Below are 20,002 nucleotides of genomic sequence, written 5' to 3'. Positions count from 1 at the left end.
AGAAACATCTTTATAGCAGTCATAAATATGAAAAAAGTTTTAAAGTTCAACTTCTTTACAGACGTAAATGCCATTTCTGTCCACGGCATGTAATCCCACGCATGTTAACATCCAGTACCGGGTTAACAAGAACATAAATAGGCTGCAGGGGTGAATGAGCCGACCTTGTTTAATTTTGTAATTCGCTCATAAAAATAATAAGTCAAAGGACTCGAGACGAGCGATTAACGATCGCACGTGCGTGTAAGATGATAATTTCGTTTTTATGAACGAATTTTGGACTGTATGTTTATCATTTGGCGTGAAGAATGAGCTGATGTGTAACGTGAACGTGTAACTACGACAGTGTAATATATAAGTACACATACACTGATCATAATCTCTATTATTATGTTGTAAATATTTCAGCTACCTACTTGATTAAGAGCATCGTCAAATAATCGTCAATTATGAAGGTTCTAATTTAGATTTTTATTTAGGTTTTATTTAGACTTGATTACTTTTATCTATGCCCAAATATTTTTCGTAGAGCTTATTATGATTCTCTGCCATTCTTTCTATTTCTATTATGATCTTAACCCTTGTTTTACGTTTAAAACACTGTTCACTTCATCCGCACAAAACGAGCGTCCCGTCCTTTAATTTCAACATTTGATTTGATACTTAGTGAAACTTCAACATACTGTACTCGCTTCCTCCATTATATTTTATCCCAACGCCATTTAAGTAGTTCGCTGACCAGTTTGTAAAGCCTTTACCAGGGTTGAAGCGAATTTAATGAAATATGTTTCCATTGTAAGGTCGTAATCGGATTGCCTTGACTACTCACAGACTCCACACAACCCGAACTGACACTGATTTCTAAATATGGAAAAGTTTTGTAAGACCAAGTTTTTGTATAGGCACGGTTTGTTTCCGATCCTTGACTCTTTTTTGTTTGTTTATGTGCTTCTCAATAGCTGCCTGGTAAACTTTTTTGAAAGGACAGGATACATATTCGCTGTGCATATTTTGTATCCATAATTTCGCATTCTAGCTCTAGTTATCATATCTTTAGATTACAGTATCACGCTCTGTTTGAACAAGATGGAATGTCTAGCACTTAGGAGTAAGTCATGTCCATTATTTGCACCGGTTTTGCGTGGGAATGGCCCAGTTACTCTCACCAATGAGAGCCATATGCTGTTTAGTGGGACGCTTAGTCTCGTGATTAATTTCGCTTTTCATAACGTTACAAAACAGTTTGTCGACCTTAGCTAAGCGTATCGGCCGTTTTACATCCAAAGGTCTAATTAAGTCTGGTATTGTCAAGTCAAGTCTGAGCAATTAAATCACTTTACAAGTCGCGACGTCGTCCCACACAGTTCGTCTTGTCGTTATAGGCCAGTCGTTGGGTGTCGTTCATTGGAAATAGTTTAAATTTAGAATTCCCGTCAGCCATACTTGGACCAAATGCTTTCAGTGCGTTTTCGGTGCGGACTTTAACAGTAGTGTTTTGTTTTTTGGTGTTCGCTGTTTTATATTGTTTGTGGACATTCTTTGTGCTGTGGGTATAAAGTTATAAACTGTGATGTAAGTACGGTGGCTAGTGACTATACTGTGTTTGAGGTACATATTGTTAATACTATCTAAATCTTATTCTATTGTTGCTCTTGATAGAAGTATCACTTTATTTTATAATGTAATAATTTTGTGTTAGTAGTTATAAAACAAAACATCTTATGAGGGGATTTGTTACAGCTTTTTTTTGGGTTTAGTTTACTTTAAATTAATAAAACATAAAGATAATAATTTTGTAGGTATTGTAATTAGACATTACTATAGCACAATATAAACAATTACAAAATTTATGAAAATATTATTATACCTAAGATCTATTTGTTACTATCAAATTACAATCAACTAGGAACAACATTTATAAACACACATTCACTATATCGAACAAAAAACATCAACAGGAAACTGTGGTCTGTGACTTCATAGGTAAACAAAACTAGTTTTCGACGAATTGATGATTAAATTCGTTACAACTACAAATATGCCAATTGCATAATATATAAACGTAAACGATAAAATACAATGATAACATAATCAGCACCTATCGTGCACATGCATGATTACAATGATTAATTTCTACTAAATTCTATGACGAGACTACGAAGGCTCGAGTAGCACATATGAGGCAAGCGTCTAATGTAAACAATGAACATGAACCCCGCTGTGACTCACAAAGACGATGTTTCATTATCATATCACAAGCACAGGTTAACTTTAGTTGCACTCTGACACTCAACGCCGTTCTACGCTTTTACAATTTCTCTCATTACAGACCGACTATACAATCAACGTGAGACCGCGCTATTTTCCTCAACGGGAACAAAGAGTTTGGTCAATTAATTTAGTGTTCCGCCAGCCTGTTGATCGGGCCACGTGAGTGCATACGTGATGCGAGGCGAGCGTTCGTTCGCGGTAAAAATCGAATGCAAAAATGATTAAAAGGAACGGTGATAATGTATTTGCGATCGCAAGCAACAGCCCGTGTGCGGTGCGGAGCGCTGTCTCGCTCTGTCCGGGAGGCGGCGCGGCCACGAGGATACCGCGCGCGACAGCGGCCAGGATGACGCCGCCCGACGCGCACCACACCAAGGAAGCGAATATTGTTGCTGCAACTTACGTTGAAAAGTGGAAAAACCGATATGAAGAATCCGAAAGAAAACACAAATCCAGCCTACTCAAATCCGAAAAAGGTACGTTTTGTTTTAGCTTTTTTACTTAAATGGTTACTGCGCATGCTCGGTCTTGACAGGTTTGCAAAAAGATAACATGAGTGGATATCCTATTCGCGTATTTGTCGGATTATGACAGTGAATCAGATGATAACCTGTTGCATATGCATTACGTATTCCTAAAGTTTTATAGCGCTCAATCTTTGAAAGAGTCTTGCTTTAGTGAATTGGTTTCTAACAGTAGACATTTGTATTGAATAGTTATAGATTGTCTTAATATTTATTGATCTGACTTATACCTGTGTTCAAGAAACTGCGCACTTCATAACAAAGGCGAACCTTTCAAGCATAACCAAAACACAACTTATAAAGTGTTGAAATAAATATAAAGATAATTTTATAAAAATTGATGTATCGACTTAGGTTTTCTAAACAGCCCATGCCCAACTCTATTTGTTTTTTTTTTTTTATTAAAAATGAGTTAAGGTCATGAAATTGAAATGTCAAAACAAAGTTTTTGGTTGACAACAAAGAGACAACTTTGCTTAGTTAATTTTGCGATTTAATTGTTTTTATAATGCAAAAGAGAGCTTGTAATGCAAATTTATTTGCATAATCCATTGAAGTATAATGTACTACGTAGTAATAATAGCTCAATGGCATAATCAAACAAATTTAGCACAAAACGACCACATTGAAAGTGTATACAATACGTGAGATGTGTTGATTTCGTCTTCGATATGGTTTAACCTCGAGACGAACAAGGTAATGATATTTTTATCACGTTTACCTTTGTATGGTCGTTTAAAAGCAATTACTTGTTCCTTATTGAGCTTGTTTCTGTTCCTTACCGATTTTAAAGCGTTTAATTTCTTTTTAACTTCCTTTTCGCCTACTTTTGAAAGTCCAAGGTAGGTTGCCGACTAGTTTACTTTAGAAGTACTTAAAATTACGTGTTGAAAGTGACTGTACATTTACGTGTTATTTATGACAAAGCTTAGGTAATATTTTGCTAGTCTTCCTTAAGATTAGCACATATTTTTGTTATTAATTTAAGTACTACCTTTAAATGTGTCACTAACAGAATATAGTACATACATACCTACTATATAATATAACTGGAAATAGCAAATAACTCAGTTATGTTTTGAATTCCTATCTTGGTAACAAATCCTTGAATATTGAAGGCAAGCAAGGTGTCAATCTAGACCTAATCATGTTTCATCACTTGTTAGTATGCTTATCACTAGTTAATCAGATAATATAGAACAAGTAGCTATTTTGTATATTATCTATAACTTGTACTCACTGAATTTTCATGTAGTAATTTGGGCACACCTTGTAGCAGGGGCTACCATAACACTTGCACAATCTGTACTATTAAAATTGCTGCCAACTTAGCTTGGTCTGGCTAGCTTAGTTGGTTAAGAGCAATTTGACCAGTGTACCAGTCTCAAATTCAAGTCATTCCCAGCACTGTGAACGTTTCCTTTAATATATGTATAAATAAATAATAAATATTATAAGGACATTCTTACACAGATTGACTAAGTCCCACGGTAAGCCCAAGGAGGCTTGTGTTATGGGTACTCAGACAACGATATATAATAATATATATTTTTTAAATCTAGTTTTTATAGAGGCTTTGGATATAATATATAAATACTTAAATACATACAAAACACCCGTGACTCAGGAACAAATATCTGTGCTCATCACACAAATAAATGCCCTTACCGGGATTCGAACCCAGGACCATCGGCTTCACAGGCAGGGTCACTACCCACTAGGCCACACCAGTCGGCCAATAAATAATAAAAATAAAAATAGCCTTTATTTCTGAAGTTTTGTAACAATCTACTTAAAAATATACCTTATTTTTCTCTATAATTATATTTATATGAATTTCATGTTAACAATTTTTGTTTTGTACAATAAAGTGATTTACTACTACTACTACTACTATATATTACTATTTACTATTTTCTAGTTCCCATCGACAACTTCAGCTTGTCCTCCGACATAGGCCTCTTCCAAGTCCTTCCAGGTATCGCGATCTCTTGCTTTCCTGGTCCAGTCCACTCCGCCTATCCTTTTAAAGTCATCCGACCATCTACGAGTAGGCTTTCCTCTCTTCCTTTTGTGCCCCCTTAGGTACCACTCTATAAGGTCTCTTGTCCACTTTTCTAGCCCTTCTCTGATGATGTGACCGGTCCACCGCCACTTCTGTTGCTTGACCTTTTAAGCCATTAAATAAGAGCTTAAAATTTTATATTAAAGGAAAAAATGGAAAAAGTTACACTTCCGGCAGGATTTGAACCCGCAACCTCCGCAATCCGTGCGTTGGTCTTAACCAATTGAGCTACGGAAGCCTAACAGAACCTTGCAAATCTTTCCATTCCTTCCCTCATGTATACACGCCTTTGGGGTGGCGGTTCCTTTAATATAAAATTTGGAGTATCGCTCGCAGACGTATCTGCATGTTATAAAATTGAAATAAGAGCTTGTCAAAATTTGTAAATAATAATATAAGTAGTAGGTACATATATGCACTATTGGGTAGAGAAAGGAAAATTTATGATTAGGTATATGTTCATTAATATACCATAGTTAAAAAAATTGTTCGTCAATTAAAATGTTTTTAAGTTCAATCGTTACTGAATACTGACCATTGTTAGTGTTATAGTGGTATATTGTGTAGTTGTTTTTTTTATTATTATTATAAACTGATCGGCGATTGGCCCTAGTCACACCTGATGGAAAGTGAATGGGAACAAATCAATGGCGTTTCGATTATTTACAACGAAATATACTAAAGGTAGATCAAATCTTTATTTTATTTATTTATTTATTATAGCCCTTTATTCCATAAGAAGTTTTATATGGTTTTTGTATTTGTAATTTAAATGTTATCTTCTATATGGATCCCTCTTTGGGTGTAGGCCTCCTCCAATTTTATCCAATCATCTCTCTGCTTCGCTTTCTCCATCCATTGTTTTCCAGCTGTATGGACTATGTCATCTGCCCACCGTTTTTTTGGTCTTCCTATGGACCGTTTGCCTTCTGGTGCTTCTTCTTCTTTCTTACTGGTTTTAAATATAAGTTTATGCTGTATTGTAATGGGCTCCACAGACATCATTGAAAATTGCATTCGATTTGTAATACATTGCGGCAATTGATAGATCGATTGAGTTCATTACACCTACTTAGACGGCAGTTATCGAAAATTGCAAGGTCTGTGGAGTTGTTTAGACTAGTGTTAGACAAAGATTATCTAGGCATTTTAGGCAAATACGATAAAGTGTTATAATCTTCAGGATATTTAGAAATTTTAAAAATAGAAAACAGTAGGAATTTTCGAATTTAAACTATCGTGAGACATACCATACTAACTTAGCTAACTTTGCGGTTTCACTCACGTATTTTTAGTCACTCGCGTTGCGTCAGTCACTTGCGACTTAGGCTCTCCGAAACATGTCGCGCGAGTGACTAAAAATACGTGAGTGAAACCGCAAAGTTAGCTAAGTAGGTATATTATGATAAACAAATTACTTAACATAGAAAGCAGATGTTGAGTTGAGGTTTATAATTACTACATATTATAGGTAAAAACAAGTCCCCGGCCGCGCGTCTGTCTGTCTGTATGTTCGCGATAAACTCAAAAACTACGGTTTTTACCTAGCAATTCTTGAGGAAGGTTTAGGTGTATAATTTAATAAGGTTTTGTGTAACGTGCGAAGCCGGGGCGGGTCGCTAGTAAATAAATAAATATGGGCCAATAACATACTTAGTCATAGGTAGGTATACTTATTTTTGTAAGTTATGAAGCTAGTGGTTACAATGATTTCAACAATATTTGTAATTAATAATAAGTCCGCCACTTAGTTCTCTTAGAAGTCGTTCAAAAACATTATATTTCTAGAAATCTTTATGGAAGAATCTCTACTGTTCCTTATATATAAATATTATAAATGCAAAAGTAACTGTCTGTATATCTGTCTGTTACCTCTTCACAGTCTTCACCCTTAAAGCGCGGAACATTTAATTGAAACCTGGTCTGATCATAATTTGTGACCCGGGGAAGGACATAGAATAGTGTTTAGGGTTCCGTACCCAAAGGGTAAAAACGGGACCCTATTACTAACTCCGCTGTCCGTCTGTCTGTCTGTCACCAGACTGTATCTCATGAGCCGTGATAGCTAGACAGTTGACATTTTCACAGATGATGTATTTCTGTTGCCGCTATAACAACAAATACTAAAAAGTACGGAACCCTCGGTGGGCGAGTCCGACTCGCACTTGGCCGGTTTTTTATCAATCATCATCATTATTCCACGCTAAAAAGTCGAATTTGATAAACAAAATGTTTTTTTCACAGCCAAACGCGAGCATGAAGATCTCCAACGCCGCTTCAACCTGCTCTCAGACGAGCGCGCCCGCCTCGCGGGTTCACTCGCGGAGCGGGAGCGGGAGCTCTCAGCACTACGAGACGTGTCGGAGAAGCTGTTCCAAGAATACCAGCAGCTGCAGAACCAGAGGGAGGTGGATGAGCAGGTTATGCAAAAGTAAGTTTCCGCAGAATTGACAAATGGACAGATATCATCTTCCTCGCGTTGTCCCGGCATTTTGCCACGGCTCATGGGAGCCTGGGGCCTGCTTGGCAACTAATCCCAAGAACTGGCGTAGGCACTAGTTTTTAGAATAGAATAGAATAGAAATAATTTATTCGTTAGCACACACAAATAGAAAATTATACAAAACAGAGAAACATAAAAAAGAAAAAGTGCCACGAAATGGTCTCACGTCAGCATGTTGCTGGCGACTTCCAGCGCTGATCTTCCGGTGAAACAATCACGACAGGTAACAAGACAACAACCGAAAACCACAAAATTAATATATAACATGCAAAAGACAAAGACAGAGATAAGTTAAATTTACATATTACAATAAACGGTACGGTATTTTACGAAAGCAACTGCCATCTGACCTTCCAACCCAGAGGGGAAAATTGGCCTTGTTGGGATTAGTTCGGTTTCCTCACGATGTTTTCCTTCACCGAAAAGCGACTGGTAAATATAACCTAGCTTTTAAGTAACAAACTAACAAATTTGGAACACCGTATCTGAATAAAGAAATTATTATTATTATTTATTTAAATGATATTTCGTACACAAGTTCCGAAAAACTCATTGGTACGAGCCGGGGTTTGAACCCGCGACCTCCGGATTGCAATTCGCACGCTCTTACCGCTAGGCCACCAGCGCTTGTAAAGTTTTATGAATAAGCGGGTTAATAATGACTAACGTCTTTTGAACACTAAGTTATACCAGGCGTGGCTCACTCCGCGATTTCGTGGGTGGGTGCGATTTTCGCTACAAGTACATGCGGCCCACGCCAATTTAGGTGTCTAGCCATAGTAGTTGCCGCGCACCGCTACGGAACGGACGCCTGCTTGCGCCACCTTGCGGTCATATCTGTCGTAATAAACGCGTTTTGTTAGAGAGTGAAACTTCTGTACCTAGTATTGTTATTAAATTGGGCCATTTTCAATGAAAAGGGACCTTATTGTCGATGGCGCTTACGCCGCGCAGCGTCGCGCGACATTGTATTTATATCGGAGCATCGTTTATAATGGCGTAAGCGCCATCGACAATAAGGTCCCTTTTTATAGAAAATACCAGTTTATTCTGTGGTTATACCCTACGGCAATAAGTCCGCCTATTGTCCGAACTTTTATATTTTCGCTTTTCACTAGACAAGACGACTAGATCAGAATGTCCGTTAAATAGGCTTGCAAAATTTCTGACGCTCTAAACAAAACTGGTTTAATGTTTATATAATTCATCTGCCTACTTTCCTCTAATAAATGATGCAATTTAATTGTACATTTTTGTGACTGATTAATGACAAGTAATCTATAAAATATAAAATGGAACAGGAATAGGGTTGTTTCCAACTTTCCACATGTTGAATTTTATAACTTGTTCATAAATCTTGAGATGTATGTAAACTCAAATAGTTTGATTACTGAAATGTTATACGATTCATTCATATTTTTATTCAACAACTACACTTTAATTAATTAGAACAAATTGAGTTTATTTTAAATGGCCTTCTGTGTTTTTAATTATAGTCATTTAATATGTTGGCATTTAAGGGGTGCCGGTCAAACCTCTCCGCAAACAATGGGGTTGGCAACTGAAGGTTGGCATAGATGGCGCCATCATAGCTTGCCCCTTTTTCTATGAGATTTGGCTTAAAGGGCTGGCATCCAGGGCATAAAATTCTATTAAAAAACAAAAATTTGACACAATTCTAGGGATTGACAAGGCGAGCTATGCTGGCGCCATCTGCTTTAGCAGTACACACTTCGTGTTTACACTTCGACCGGCCAAACCCATTTTGCGAGATTTGTCATAAATTATATGGAGCTGACATGATGAAATTCTCAGTAAGGTGAAAAAGTGGATAGTTAAACCAAGAAAAGTTTGCAGAGATTTTGACAGCACACGCAGAGTGCAGGTGTTATTTTAAACGTCAAACTTCTATTAAATTATGACGTATAAATGTGGCATTTTATATAAAAAGGGACCTTATTGTAGATGGCGCTTACGCCATTATAAACGATGGTCCGATATAAATACAATGCCGCGCGACGCTGTGCGGCGTAAGCGCCATCGACAGTAAGGTCCCTTTTCATAGAAAATGCCCCAAATAACACTGGTACTGCGTGTGCTGTCAAAATCTCTGCAGACTTTTCTTGGTCTAACTCTACATCTCTTCGTAGTCGATTGTACCACAAAACCATTAAAGTTCGCAAATTAATTTAATTTACTACAAAACACGAATAATATGCAAATATCGTTCCTATTGCATATGATCATTGGAATCTAGAAAGCTTTGTGAGCTTATGAAACAACATTAAAAATTATGCCAAAAATTATAATTTCAAAGTGATTTTCACTTTGGTAGGACATCATTTGCAGTTTCCTATCTGGCTGTGCTTACAACACCTGTGTCTGTGCTTTGTGTGAATAAAAAAAAAACATGAAAAAGAAAATGGCGTCCGTTTAATTTTTGGCGGATCGTAATGTTTTTGTGTCAGTGAGCTTTGTGATGTGTTTTTTTTAACGGATTGCCATATTTAGCTGTTCAAAATGTAAGTATAGTGTTTAGGTTTTTAAACGTTCAACGCAGGCTAGTACCTAGAATGAATCCAGATCTCCATACATATCGCATATCGGGACTGTAGGTTTATCATTATTACCAAAGATAGATATAACTCCGTAATAGTAATACAGTCTAAGGAAAAAAACGTGCCTCGAAAATCACGAAAATTTGATTCTCGATCAGAGGGCGCCACTAGTTTTGGCCTATTCTCGTATAGAGGGCGTTGACGGTTTCGTTTGTTAAGTGAAAGAACATGGGTCAAAATCATATAAAAATAATTAATGCAAATAAAAAAATCATTTATCCATATTTAAATACATTTTAACGTATTTTTATAAATCTTCATTTTTAGTTTTAAAGTATGTCGATAGATGGGAGCGAATTTACAGAGGTTACAAAATTTACTATGACAGTACGGCTCTATCTTATTATATCCTCTTTGTTATTACCTATTAGGGTTCTGTAGCCGAAGTGGCAAAAATGGAACCCTTATAGTTTCGTCATGTCCGACTGTCCGTATGACACCAGCATTTTTTGATTGACTTGATATGTAGATATGTTTGAATCTCAGCGTTTATTTGAAACCTAACCTAAAACTATTAGAATCTAGGTATATAAATGTTTCGAGTTGGACAGAGGAAGAGGCGAGAGAAGAATGGCCCACGAAAGGTGTTGGAATAAGAGATTTAATGGGCGGACTTTTGAAGTAATGACACTAATGACCAATCTATTTTATATTCCATTTTTAGGGTTCCGTACCCAAAGGGTAAAAACGGGACCCTATTACTAAGACTCCGCTGTCTGTCTGTCTGTCCGTCTATCTATCTGTCTGTCCGTCTCTCACCAGGCTGTTTTTTCATATGTCAACCCTAACCTTACATATCATTAACAAGTTTATTTCTTCCCCAGGGTAATGCAACAAGCTGGCGAATGGTACAAGCAAAACAAGCAACTGAAACGGCGGAGCCAGGCCATCTTGCATGCTCTGCCTGCGCATGCCGAAATCGACTTCACAGACTCCAATTCCACCGGTAAGCTCAAATTTTTTCACCTAGTAATGAAATCCATATCAGAATGTTACTCCTTGTACGCCTGACTAGAAAGCCCTTTATTAAATGTTAGTACGATGGAAAAATTGTTGTAAAGGGGCAGTGGGAGTTGGGACAACTTGGACGTATGACTGTCATGGGTCCAGGTTGTCCCAACTTCCACTGTCTCTTCACAACTATTTTTCCGTCGTACTAACATTTAATAAAGGGCTTTCTAGATGACAATCGTAAAACCGTGCTTGTTTGATGCAAATAAACATTCATTCATTCATTTATTCATCCATTCATGCATTCATTCGTTCATCCATTCATTCATTCATGCCTAGCTCAGAAGTCAGGGACTTCTAAACCTATTTTGCATGGAGACTATATAAAGGAGCCAAATCTCTATGTATGAAAAGTGTCCATCAAAAAACAGTAATTAGGCGGCGCCACCATACACCGAAATACTACCAAAAACAACCTACGTAATTTGGTCGGGTTATTTGTTGGTTCATGTTATACTCATGTCCCAGAGCCTAACTAGCGCCACCGGAGAGATTAGGAACTATTATTTAAAGCTGAAAGCGGTCACTTTTGCAACAATTCTGCCATAAGAGATTGGCATCCTTTTCTATACCATCCATACTATTTTGTACTTGCTTTTGTCAATATTTTTTTTTATTCATTCGTTCATCCATTCATTCATCGACAATAACCAAACGAAAAGAAAAAATGTATGAGGATAACAGATGCTACGAAAAGTCACGTGACTATTTTCGTACCTTATGTTAGTTTCGATTGGCGTTTTCTATCAGCGATTGTCATCTAGTTAGTCCCCTGTTTCGGAACTGACATTTGTCATGTGACAATGACATTTCGCCACACATTGCTGGACTAACAAGTAGGTAAATATGTTTTGACAGTTTGCACTGTCCTTATACCTATCGACCCGGTACCTAATTCACGAAAAATTATCGTGTCAATTGTATGCGTGGTGAAATAGGCGTTAGAAATATTCCTAAATCGGGAGGTTTTGAGCCAAAGATCAATACCTTTTCCGAGCAATGGGACACTTGGTATTCAAAATAATAATAATAATAAGACATAATTTCTTCTAACAGCTTCAGACTCCAGCAGCAATGAAGAGGTGGAGTTCCTAAAGCAGACCGTCTCTGATCTCAGCAAGCAAGTGGCCTCCCTCCAAGCAGAACTAAGCGCGGCTCGACTCCAGGAGTTCGAGGCCCATGAGTCCACCGCTGCTCTAGCCCAGGTATAATTACTCTTCATTACCTACACACCTCGCTCACCTCGACCAGCAAGTCGCCTCACTCCAAGGTGAACTAAGCACGGCCCGAATCCTGCCTCACTCAAGTTGCCTCTCAAGCTGAACTAAGCACGGCCCGAATCCAAGAGTTTGAGGCTCATGAGTCCACTGCTGCACTTGCTCAGGTACCTACTTGGATTTATCATACACAAACTTCGTCCGCGTTCATGTCAAAAACTAACTACCTTTCGCTGTGTACTTACTCCCGTATTTAACCAAAAATTGTTTATTTATTTGTTTGAGACCATTAACAATTTAGGAAACAGGAAAAGTTATATTAATAATATAACAAGCGATTATTGAAATGCAAATCATAAACAACAAAAGTTTATATCGTAATTTAATAACCTAAACATTGTGTCTAATAACATTTCATCTTTGACATCAATTATTTAATTCTATTATTAGAATAGAATAGAATAGTAATCATTTATTCAGACAACACATCAATACAACACATATATAGCAAATACAAGACAAAGATAAACGAAACAGTAGAAATAGAGATGTGAAGCCGAAATGGTCTCCACTCAGCAATGCAGCTGGCACGACTAGCGCTAGCGTGGTCAACGGCGCTGGTTTTCTGTGGAGCCAGCGGAGTGTGCGGGACAGCATAGTGCGGGACGGGACACGTTGTGGACGACGTGACATAATAACATAGAGTACTACTAATATAAATATATACATCGAATTTATATATATATATATATATATATATATATATATATATAAATATGCATAACTTAACTGGTGAATAACTAACTATTATTCATACTCACTTGCTTTTATACTTGTCGCCTTTCTAACCATAGGCATAGGCATAGGAATTTAATTTTTTTATTAGATCAATAACCCTTTCCTGCTGATAATGTTTGTTTTTATATCATGGAGTTCCTTCAAATTTAAACTTTATCGCCGAATCCCAATGTCTATTTTAGAAGTGCTACTATTAGTTACTGTGTTTTTATCGTTTAAGGGTACATTTATGGGTCATTTATATTTTATAATGTACCTAGGTTAACAAACGGCCAAATGTTCATCATGAAACGGAACAAAGATTATGACGATTATAGTCAATTTGAGCTCTGAACGCCATAGACAGTAAATCTTTAAAACAAATAGTTTCACCCGATTAACGTTAAAATGTCGTTTTTCAGGAGCTAGACGCCGAGAAAGAGAAGACAGCAGCACAAGAGAAAGAGCTAGAAGAACTGAAGAGCCAGATCGAGCGGCACCACAGAGTCTCCAAACTGTTGATGGAAGAAGTGACAGCACTCAAAGATCATGCTGATAAAGACAGAGAAATGGCTGAAACGTGAGTATACTGTTTATTTACTCGTATTTTATCTTTAATGAAATATGGCCACAAGGTAGAAGACATACAGCAAAATTAAACTTATTAGTCGTACAATGTATAAAGAAAAAATATTATTAGATGTTTGTATAACAAGAGAAAAAGTTTTGTAATTTTAGAAAGGCCTTTGAGTGTGTGTTGTATCCGTCATGTCATTTTAACAACGGTGCTCCACAAGGTTCCAATCTAGTACCTATGTTATATTTTCAACAAAATGCGTGAAGCGCGAGCGAGAAGACTGTCTGTCTGTCAGGTTGCATTTCTGAACTGATTTTCATGAAATTTCCTTGTTGATTTTGTTTAAAATTGCGGGTTTAGACTAGCGAGGTCTACAGCTGACGGAGTCACCAGTTAATTTTGGTCTAACTTTAATTTCAGATACAAATCGGAAGCCCGCGACGCTAAGAAGCGCGTGAAAGTCCTCACGCACCAGAGCACCCTGCTGCTGGGCGAGCTGGAGCTGGACGAGAGGCTGAACATGCTGCTCGGAGAAGTGGACAGTTTGCGGGACGCGTTGGAACAACAAGCGGGCCGGCATCGCGACCAGATCGAAGACTTACAGGTATCCCGAAACAAATGTCACATACAAAGGAAAAAAAATACCAAGGCATCCAGTGTCTGGAGATGGAATCGAACCGGCGTCCTCTTTTTACGCCACACATGCTTAGACCGCTCGGCGATCCGGTCACGGTGGCATGGGTCGAAATTTCCAAGTATATGACAATTTCCTGAGGGCATGTGCCGCCCCCTAACACAAATTTGTTCTCAGAGTATGTACTTATAATTACAATTTATTACAATATTTTTTTAAGCGATTGCGGGTCTGGCCTCGTAGTATAAGTTACTCAGTATGACCTATTTTTTGATCTCGCAAAATATGGCTTAGGGGTTAAAAAACATCCTACATAAATTGACAAAATATTAAACATTGGTTTAATTTTACATATATCTTTCACAGTTAAAACTAGCAGAAAAACACGAGGACACGGACATTCTTCTATGGGAAGAGAAGATCAAACTAGCAGAAGACGACGCACGAAAAGCCATAGAACGAGCAGAAATAGCAGAAAGGAAACTTGCAGAAGAACGGAATACAGTACAACAGAAACTTGCAGAAGAGCGGAATACAGTAGAACAGAAATTAGGAAAAGAAAGGAATATAGTAGAACAAAAGCTTGCAGAAGAACGGAAGGTAGTGGAACATAAATTAGAAGAACAGAATGGGAAGAAGTTCGATGATCAAGTAGTAGAAGATAGAAGGGAAGTGAAAATTTCGCCACCGAAGAAGGGTAGTCTAATGTCGAGGATTAGTTACTTTGAAGGGGGACCTAAAAAAGAAGATAGGAGAGAAGAGGTGGTTGGTAAGTAACATTTTTACACAACGTAACACAACAACGACAGTGCATACACAACGACAACAACACGACATAGACAACATAATGAAACTTGGGTAAAATTGTGCATATTTTGTAGCAGCAAAGAACAAGTTAGTCTTTCAACATCTAGTCCCAAATTTTGCCCTTAAACGATGCCTTATAAGAAGAAAATACGATGCACAAGCACAATTTAAACTTAAACTTTATTGCACAATGTAACAAATAAAGTGCAAATGGCGGACTCAATGCCTAAAGGCATTTTTAATCTTAACAATGTTCCAATGGGCGCCTGGCTCCCAATTAGCTTTAGAACAGTTTTATTTTTATTCTACAAAAATTTGCTAATTTCAAAATTTGCAAATATTGCTGGGACTGTAAAAAATAAAACGTAAACATAAATGAGCAGTCTTAAAACGTGTTCTCGATTAACTCATTTGCGTCCGCTGAACTGGTTCAGGGATAGTATAGTATATGAACTATTTGTATGTTTTTTTTTATACCACGTCAGTATTTAGTAATTTATTGCCTTCATAGGTACATAATAAGATGTTACATAATAATTTTTTTGATCAGCTATGAACCCTGTAGGGCACTACAACTTAATACTCACTAATTAACTACATTCTTACCTACGTAACTTACTAACTAAGTAATTAGTAATAAGTAGCTAAGGATCACGATTATAGGTTACAAACCATAATATATTAAATTTGACATTCCAATTAAAGATTATATTACATCTTATTGAATTTCACATTAGATAAGAGATCAAATATTATTAAATTTACATTAAAATGGAATTTTACATTGCGATTGGAGATTAAATATTGTTAAATTTACCTTACGATTGAAGATTACATATTATTACATTTTACATCACGATTAATGACATATTAAATATTTTATTATATTATATTTCATAGTTTCATTCGTTATTACATTATATTTCAGATAGTTACATCTTCTTTTAAGAATTCTAGTCGGTGGCAATCAAGCATACGGCCCGCCTGATGGTAAGCAGTTACCGTAGCCTATGGACGCCTGCAACACCGGAGATATTACACGCGCGTTGCCGACCCTTTAAAAACCTGTACACTCCTTTTTTTTTCCTTACACTGTATGTAAATGAGCTTAAGATGTATAATTTTGTTACAGCACCTCTACCACCGCCTCCCTCTCTTCCCGCTGTCCCGGCATCTCCCACACCTTCCCCACCCCCCGCGCCCGTTTTCTCCCCTCCACCCCCTCCCACCATCCCACCTCCCACAGCATTACCACCCCCACCCCCACCCCCACCACCCCCACCGCCGCCAGCCCCAGCAGTATTCCTACCGTCAGGGGGAGGTGATATGGCGCATATGTTGGCCAGTAAGCAAGCTAACTTGAAGAAGAGCGTGCAGAATGGAGGTAAGCTTTACGTTGTTTTAACGAATTTACTTGTATAGGCTAGATGACAAATTTTCATTAATGGTATCAATCGATCAGGTTTGTTTTTAGGATCAAATGTCTCTATGGGACCCATTGTATTAAAGCAATACAAAAGTCAGAAATGATAGTCAAAGTCCGACAGTCGTACTTCACTTGCGAAACGCTCCTAACAAAACGATAAGTGAACGTGACGTCAAGGTCACTGAGAGACCATCTTGAACTATGGACAAAACAAGAAAATTGCGTTTTTGTTGGTGAAATATTGCGTTTCTGTATATAGTTGCTGTACAATATTGTTTTGGATAAAATGTAAGGAATCGAATGGTACCCTTACTTTTTCCTTTTTGGAAGTTAAAAAAAAACTTAAATTTTGAAACTTTCAGATCCTGTACTTTTGTATTATTTCCGTATATTATTTTAATATCCACATTATTGTGATAAATTGCTCATTTGCTATCAAGTTTACTAGATTTTGTTATAAAATTCAACATGTGTCATCAAGCTTTTATTATTTGCCTATTTATTTTGTTTAAAAAAAGTGAACTTGTAAATTAATTTACCTATACAGACAGTGGCTAAAAAATAAGTGTATTCCCGTTGCCAGGCAGGTTTTGGGATTATACTGAGCAACTTTTACTATGGGACCAACCACGAAATCGCGAAAAAAAGTACCCATAGAAAATGCACCACCCAAAATGTATGAACTTTATATTGTCTTCGGTTACCGCGGTAGTTACTCATGAAATAAAACTATGAAAACGGATTATATCGCGTATATTGAATTTATAATACACGGGATGGAATTTATAACGTCGGGATGTATTATAAATTCAATATACGCGATATAATCCGTTTTCATAGTATGAACGTTATTCAAAATTTTCTACCCATTTTTCGTTTTTTTTACTCTTTCATAAAAAAGTCGAAAAATTCAGCGGACTACTATTTATAAATCAATTTTCAGGTGATCCAGCGATAGACTCGATCGTGGACCAGATCAAAGGCGGCAACTTCACCCTGCGGCGCCGCGACCAAAACTTCCTCGAGAAGAAACCCAAGCAGGAACAACCGGAGGCCGTCAAAGAAATGCTCGCTATACTGGGCACGCTGAGGAAGAGGAGAGCAGCTCATAGACCGAGTTTAGTAGGTGTTGGAGAACAGGCGTGACCAGTAAGTGATTTTTGGTCTTGGTTTGGTTTGGAAACGGGACTTGTCGCGTCTAATCAAAGTTTTAAAATTACCTTTCTCCGTCACCATGAGGTCAATGCCAATGTCAGTGATTTTAAAACTAAATTTTTTTTGTTTTATTTTATTTTATTGGGAAACAAACAGCTTACAATAATACAGGATATAGATATTATGACTAATACATGAGCCAAAACAGTTTCCACTAATGGAATAAAACATAAATGCTCAAAGGGAACTAGAGTAAAAATACATTATAACATATCATTTCAATCGTTCTAGGAAACAGAGAAAAAGAAAAAAAGGAAAATAAGAGTACATTATACACGAATAAGTCCCGTTTTCGTAAATATCAATGTGTGAAAATCGTAAAAGTTTAAATCTAGTGTTTTTTTTTGTTGTTTTCGATTATTTCTAATAGGTCCATGCGTAGTTAGGGTCATTATTGATTGATAGATGAATACTGTCCCTGAAATCTGTGGTCAAATTAGAAGTGGCCGCCGTTTTGAATTTCTAAGTTGATAGTCCGACTGCGTTTAAACTGTGGATACTTTTTTCAGCTTCACAGAACTTTCTTATTAGAAGTAATCGTAATATTTTTATTTCCTTTCTTATATAAGATTTTTCTTATTATAGGTATGAAAGAGGAGATTAAGAGGAACCCTAATTTAGCTCCCACCATTGACTAGTGTTCCGGTGACCACGGCTTGTCAATTATTAAAGTTACATAATTATTTATATGTAAGTACCTACATTATTTACTTTTAATGTATTCGTCACAATCTCAACTAGGATACTAAATTGTTATTTATAACTCTTTCACCGCAGACGAATTTCACAGCGTTTTACACGCTATGTTGAGTTAAATGGGATTTTCGTGTTTTATTTTGGGTAGGTATTTTAATATACTGCCACATAAGATGTTGCCATTAAAATTCATATTTATTCCAATAAGACATGTCATTTTTTGTATTTTATATCGAATAGTGTAAATTGTAAAGACATTTTTGATAAAATTTATGCATTTAGCCAATTTTAGGCTGTTTTAAACATTCTGAACGCTATTGCTTCGCCAATAACGCTCAATTTAGATTGCATTTTATATCTGCTTTTATTATTTTAAAAGTAGAATTTAGATTGAAATTAAATTACTGCCAACATTTTTGTTGGACGTTTTACTATTTATGACACTATTTAATTATACAAATATTTAGGCTCATATTATTCATAAATAAAAAATAATTCCAAAAATTTTACGTTTATCTGTCGAAATAATATTTTCATATTTTTATGTATTTTCTACACATTGACATATCATTTTAAAAATCAGAATATATCGGAGTTTCTATTTATATAAATACTTTTTTTTATAAAATACTTTTTGATTGGTATATACATAAATGAGACTTAACTATTAAATAAGTGATATTGATCTGAATACTCTATAGATCATTAGTTGTTATTGTTAAGTATATGTTAATTATAAGCATAATTACGTTGTAAATTAAATATTATAGTGATAGGAACTTATTACTAACAAGTCAAGAAAAATCATAACAATTATCTGTCGGAAAATTTTCAAAATTACGAAATTTCCACATTGAAAAATTTCATAACCTTATTTTTCGAAATTTTTCGTTTGTAAAATGAAATTTCTTTGAAACTTTTAAATTAAGGATATAGTAGCGTAATTTTTGGTTATAATATATTGACTTGTTAGCAATAATGTTTTAAAAAATCCAATTATTTAAGCAACCAGACGAATTGACATGTTTCATATTCTTATTTTTATGCCAGTAGATAAGAAAATATTTCTAAATTTTTTGACATGTTTACTAAAACACAAGTTACCTTCGGTGCCATTTCTGTCATATTAAAATAAGACAAAGTATTATTATTTAAGCTCTGTTTTTATATTTCACATACTAAAATGATGGTTTAATTAACCAATTTGCATTAAAAAGACAGATTTGTTCGATAAATTAAACTGGTATTTTAGTATCTAGGATAAAAAAACAAGGTTTATGTGTTAAGAGTATTTTTGAACTTTTATTGAAATAAACGATGTATCGATAAACGGTATTTTATTTGTATGCATATTTTATATACAATAAGTACAAAATAAATACAATAACACATGCGTAACATTAGCACTGACCACGCCAATACCATTGGGCAAAACTACATTTGTCAAAAACACGCTTGATACTATTAGCTTATATCGCCGACTTTTCTTTTAAAAGTCATCAACACTATTATAACGTCCTGGTCACGATATTGGCCTTACGCATCGTACTACGTAGGCGAACAAAACGCGAACGCGAAGCGAAGCGATGCGGCGCGGGGTGAATCAATCCTTTGATACCTATAGAAGTGTCCTACGTGGGCGATCTCGTTGCGAACGCGAA

At 36.3% G+C, this 20,002-nt stretch overlaps 1 protein-coding gene across 1 annotated transcript; it reads left to right on the top strand.

The window, feature by feature from the left end:
- The first annotated feature begins 1,264 nt into the window (after nucleotides 1-1,264).
- On the top strand, nucleotides 1,265-19,671 carry LOC134750492 (shootin-1-like). The gene is made up of 11 exons (XM_063685672.1): nucleotides 1,265-1,546; nucleotides 2,330-2,747; nucleotides 7,105-7,291; nucleotides 10,806-10,927; nucleotides 12,049-12,197; nucleotides 13,409-13,566; nucleotides 13,984-14,167; nucleotides 14,564-14,966; nucleotides 16,137-16,388; nucleotides 17,374-17,579; nucleotides 18,231-19,671. Exons 2-10 carry the CDS (start codon nucleotides 2,489-2,491, stop codon nucleotides 17,574-17,576), a joined length of 1,917 nt encoding a protein of 638 aa, XP_063541742.1. The 5' UTR covers nucleotides 1,265-1,546; nucleotides 2,330-2,488; the 3' UTR covers nucleotides 17,577-17,579; nucleotides 18,231-19,671.
- The last annotated feature ends 331 nt before the right edge of the window (nucleotides 19,672-20,002 follow it).

This window comes from Cydia strobilella, chromosome 20 (assembly GCF_947568885.1).
Source record: "Cydia strobilella chromosome 20, ilCydStro3.1, whole genome shotgun sequence".
Lineage (NCBI taxonomy): Eukaryota > Metazoa > Arthropoda > Insecta > Lepidoptera > Tortricidae > Cydia > Cydia strobilella.
Note: the sequence above shows the minus strand (reverse complement) of the source record. Positions and strands in the feature narration are given on the sequence as shown.

What these genes read in the sequence shown, in the direction of transcription:
- LOC134750492 (XM_063685672.1), top strand. Translation starts at nt 2,489, where the DNA reads ATGATTAAAAGGAACGGTGATAATGTATTTGCGATCGCAAGCAACAGC. An exon ending in CCTACTCAAATCCGAAAAAG is followed by an intron (nt 2,748 to 7,104) that starts GTACGTTTTGTT and finishes TTTTTTTCACAG; the next exon opens with CCAAACGCGAGCATGAAGAT. An exon ending in ACCAGATCGAAGACTTACAG is followed by an intron (nt 14,168 to 14,563) that starts GTATCCCGAAAC and finishes TATCTTTCACAG; the next exon opens with TTAAAACTAGCAGAAAAACA.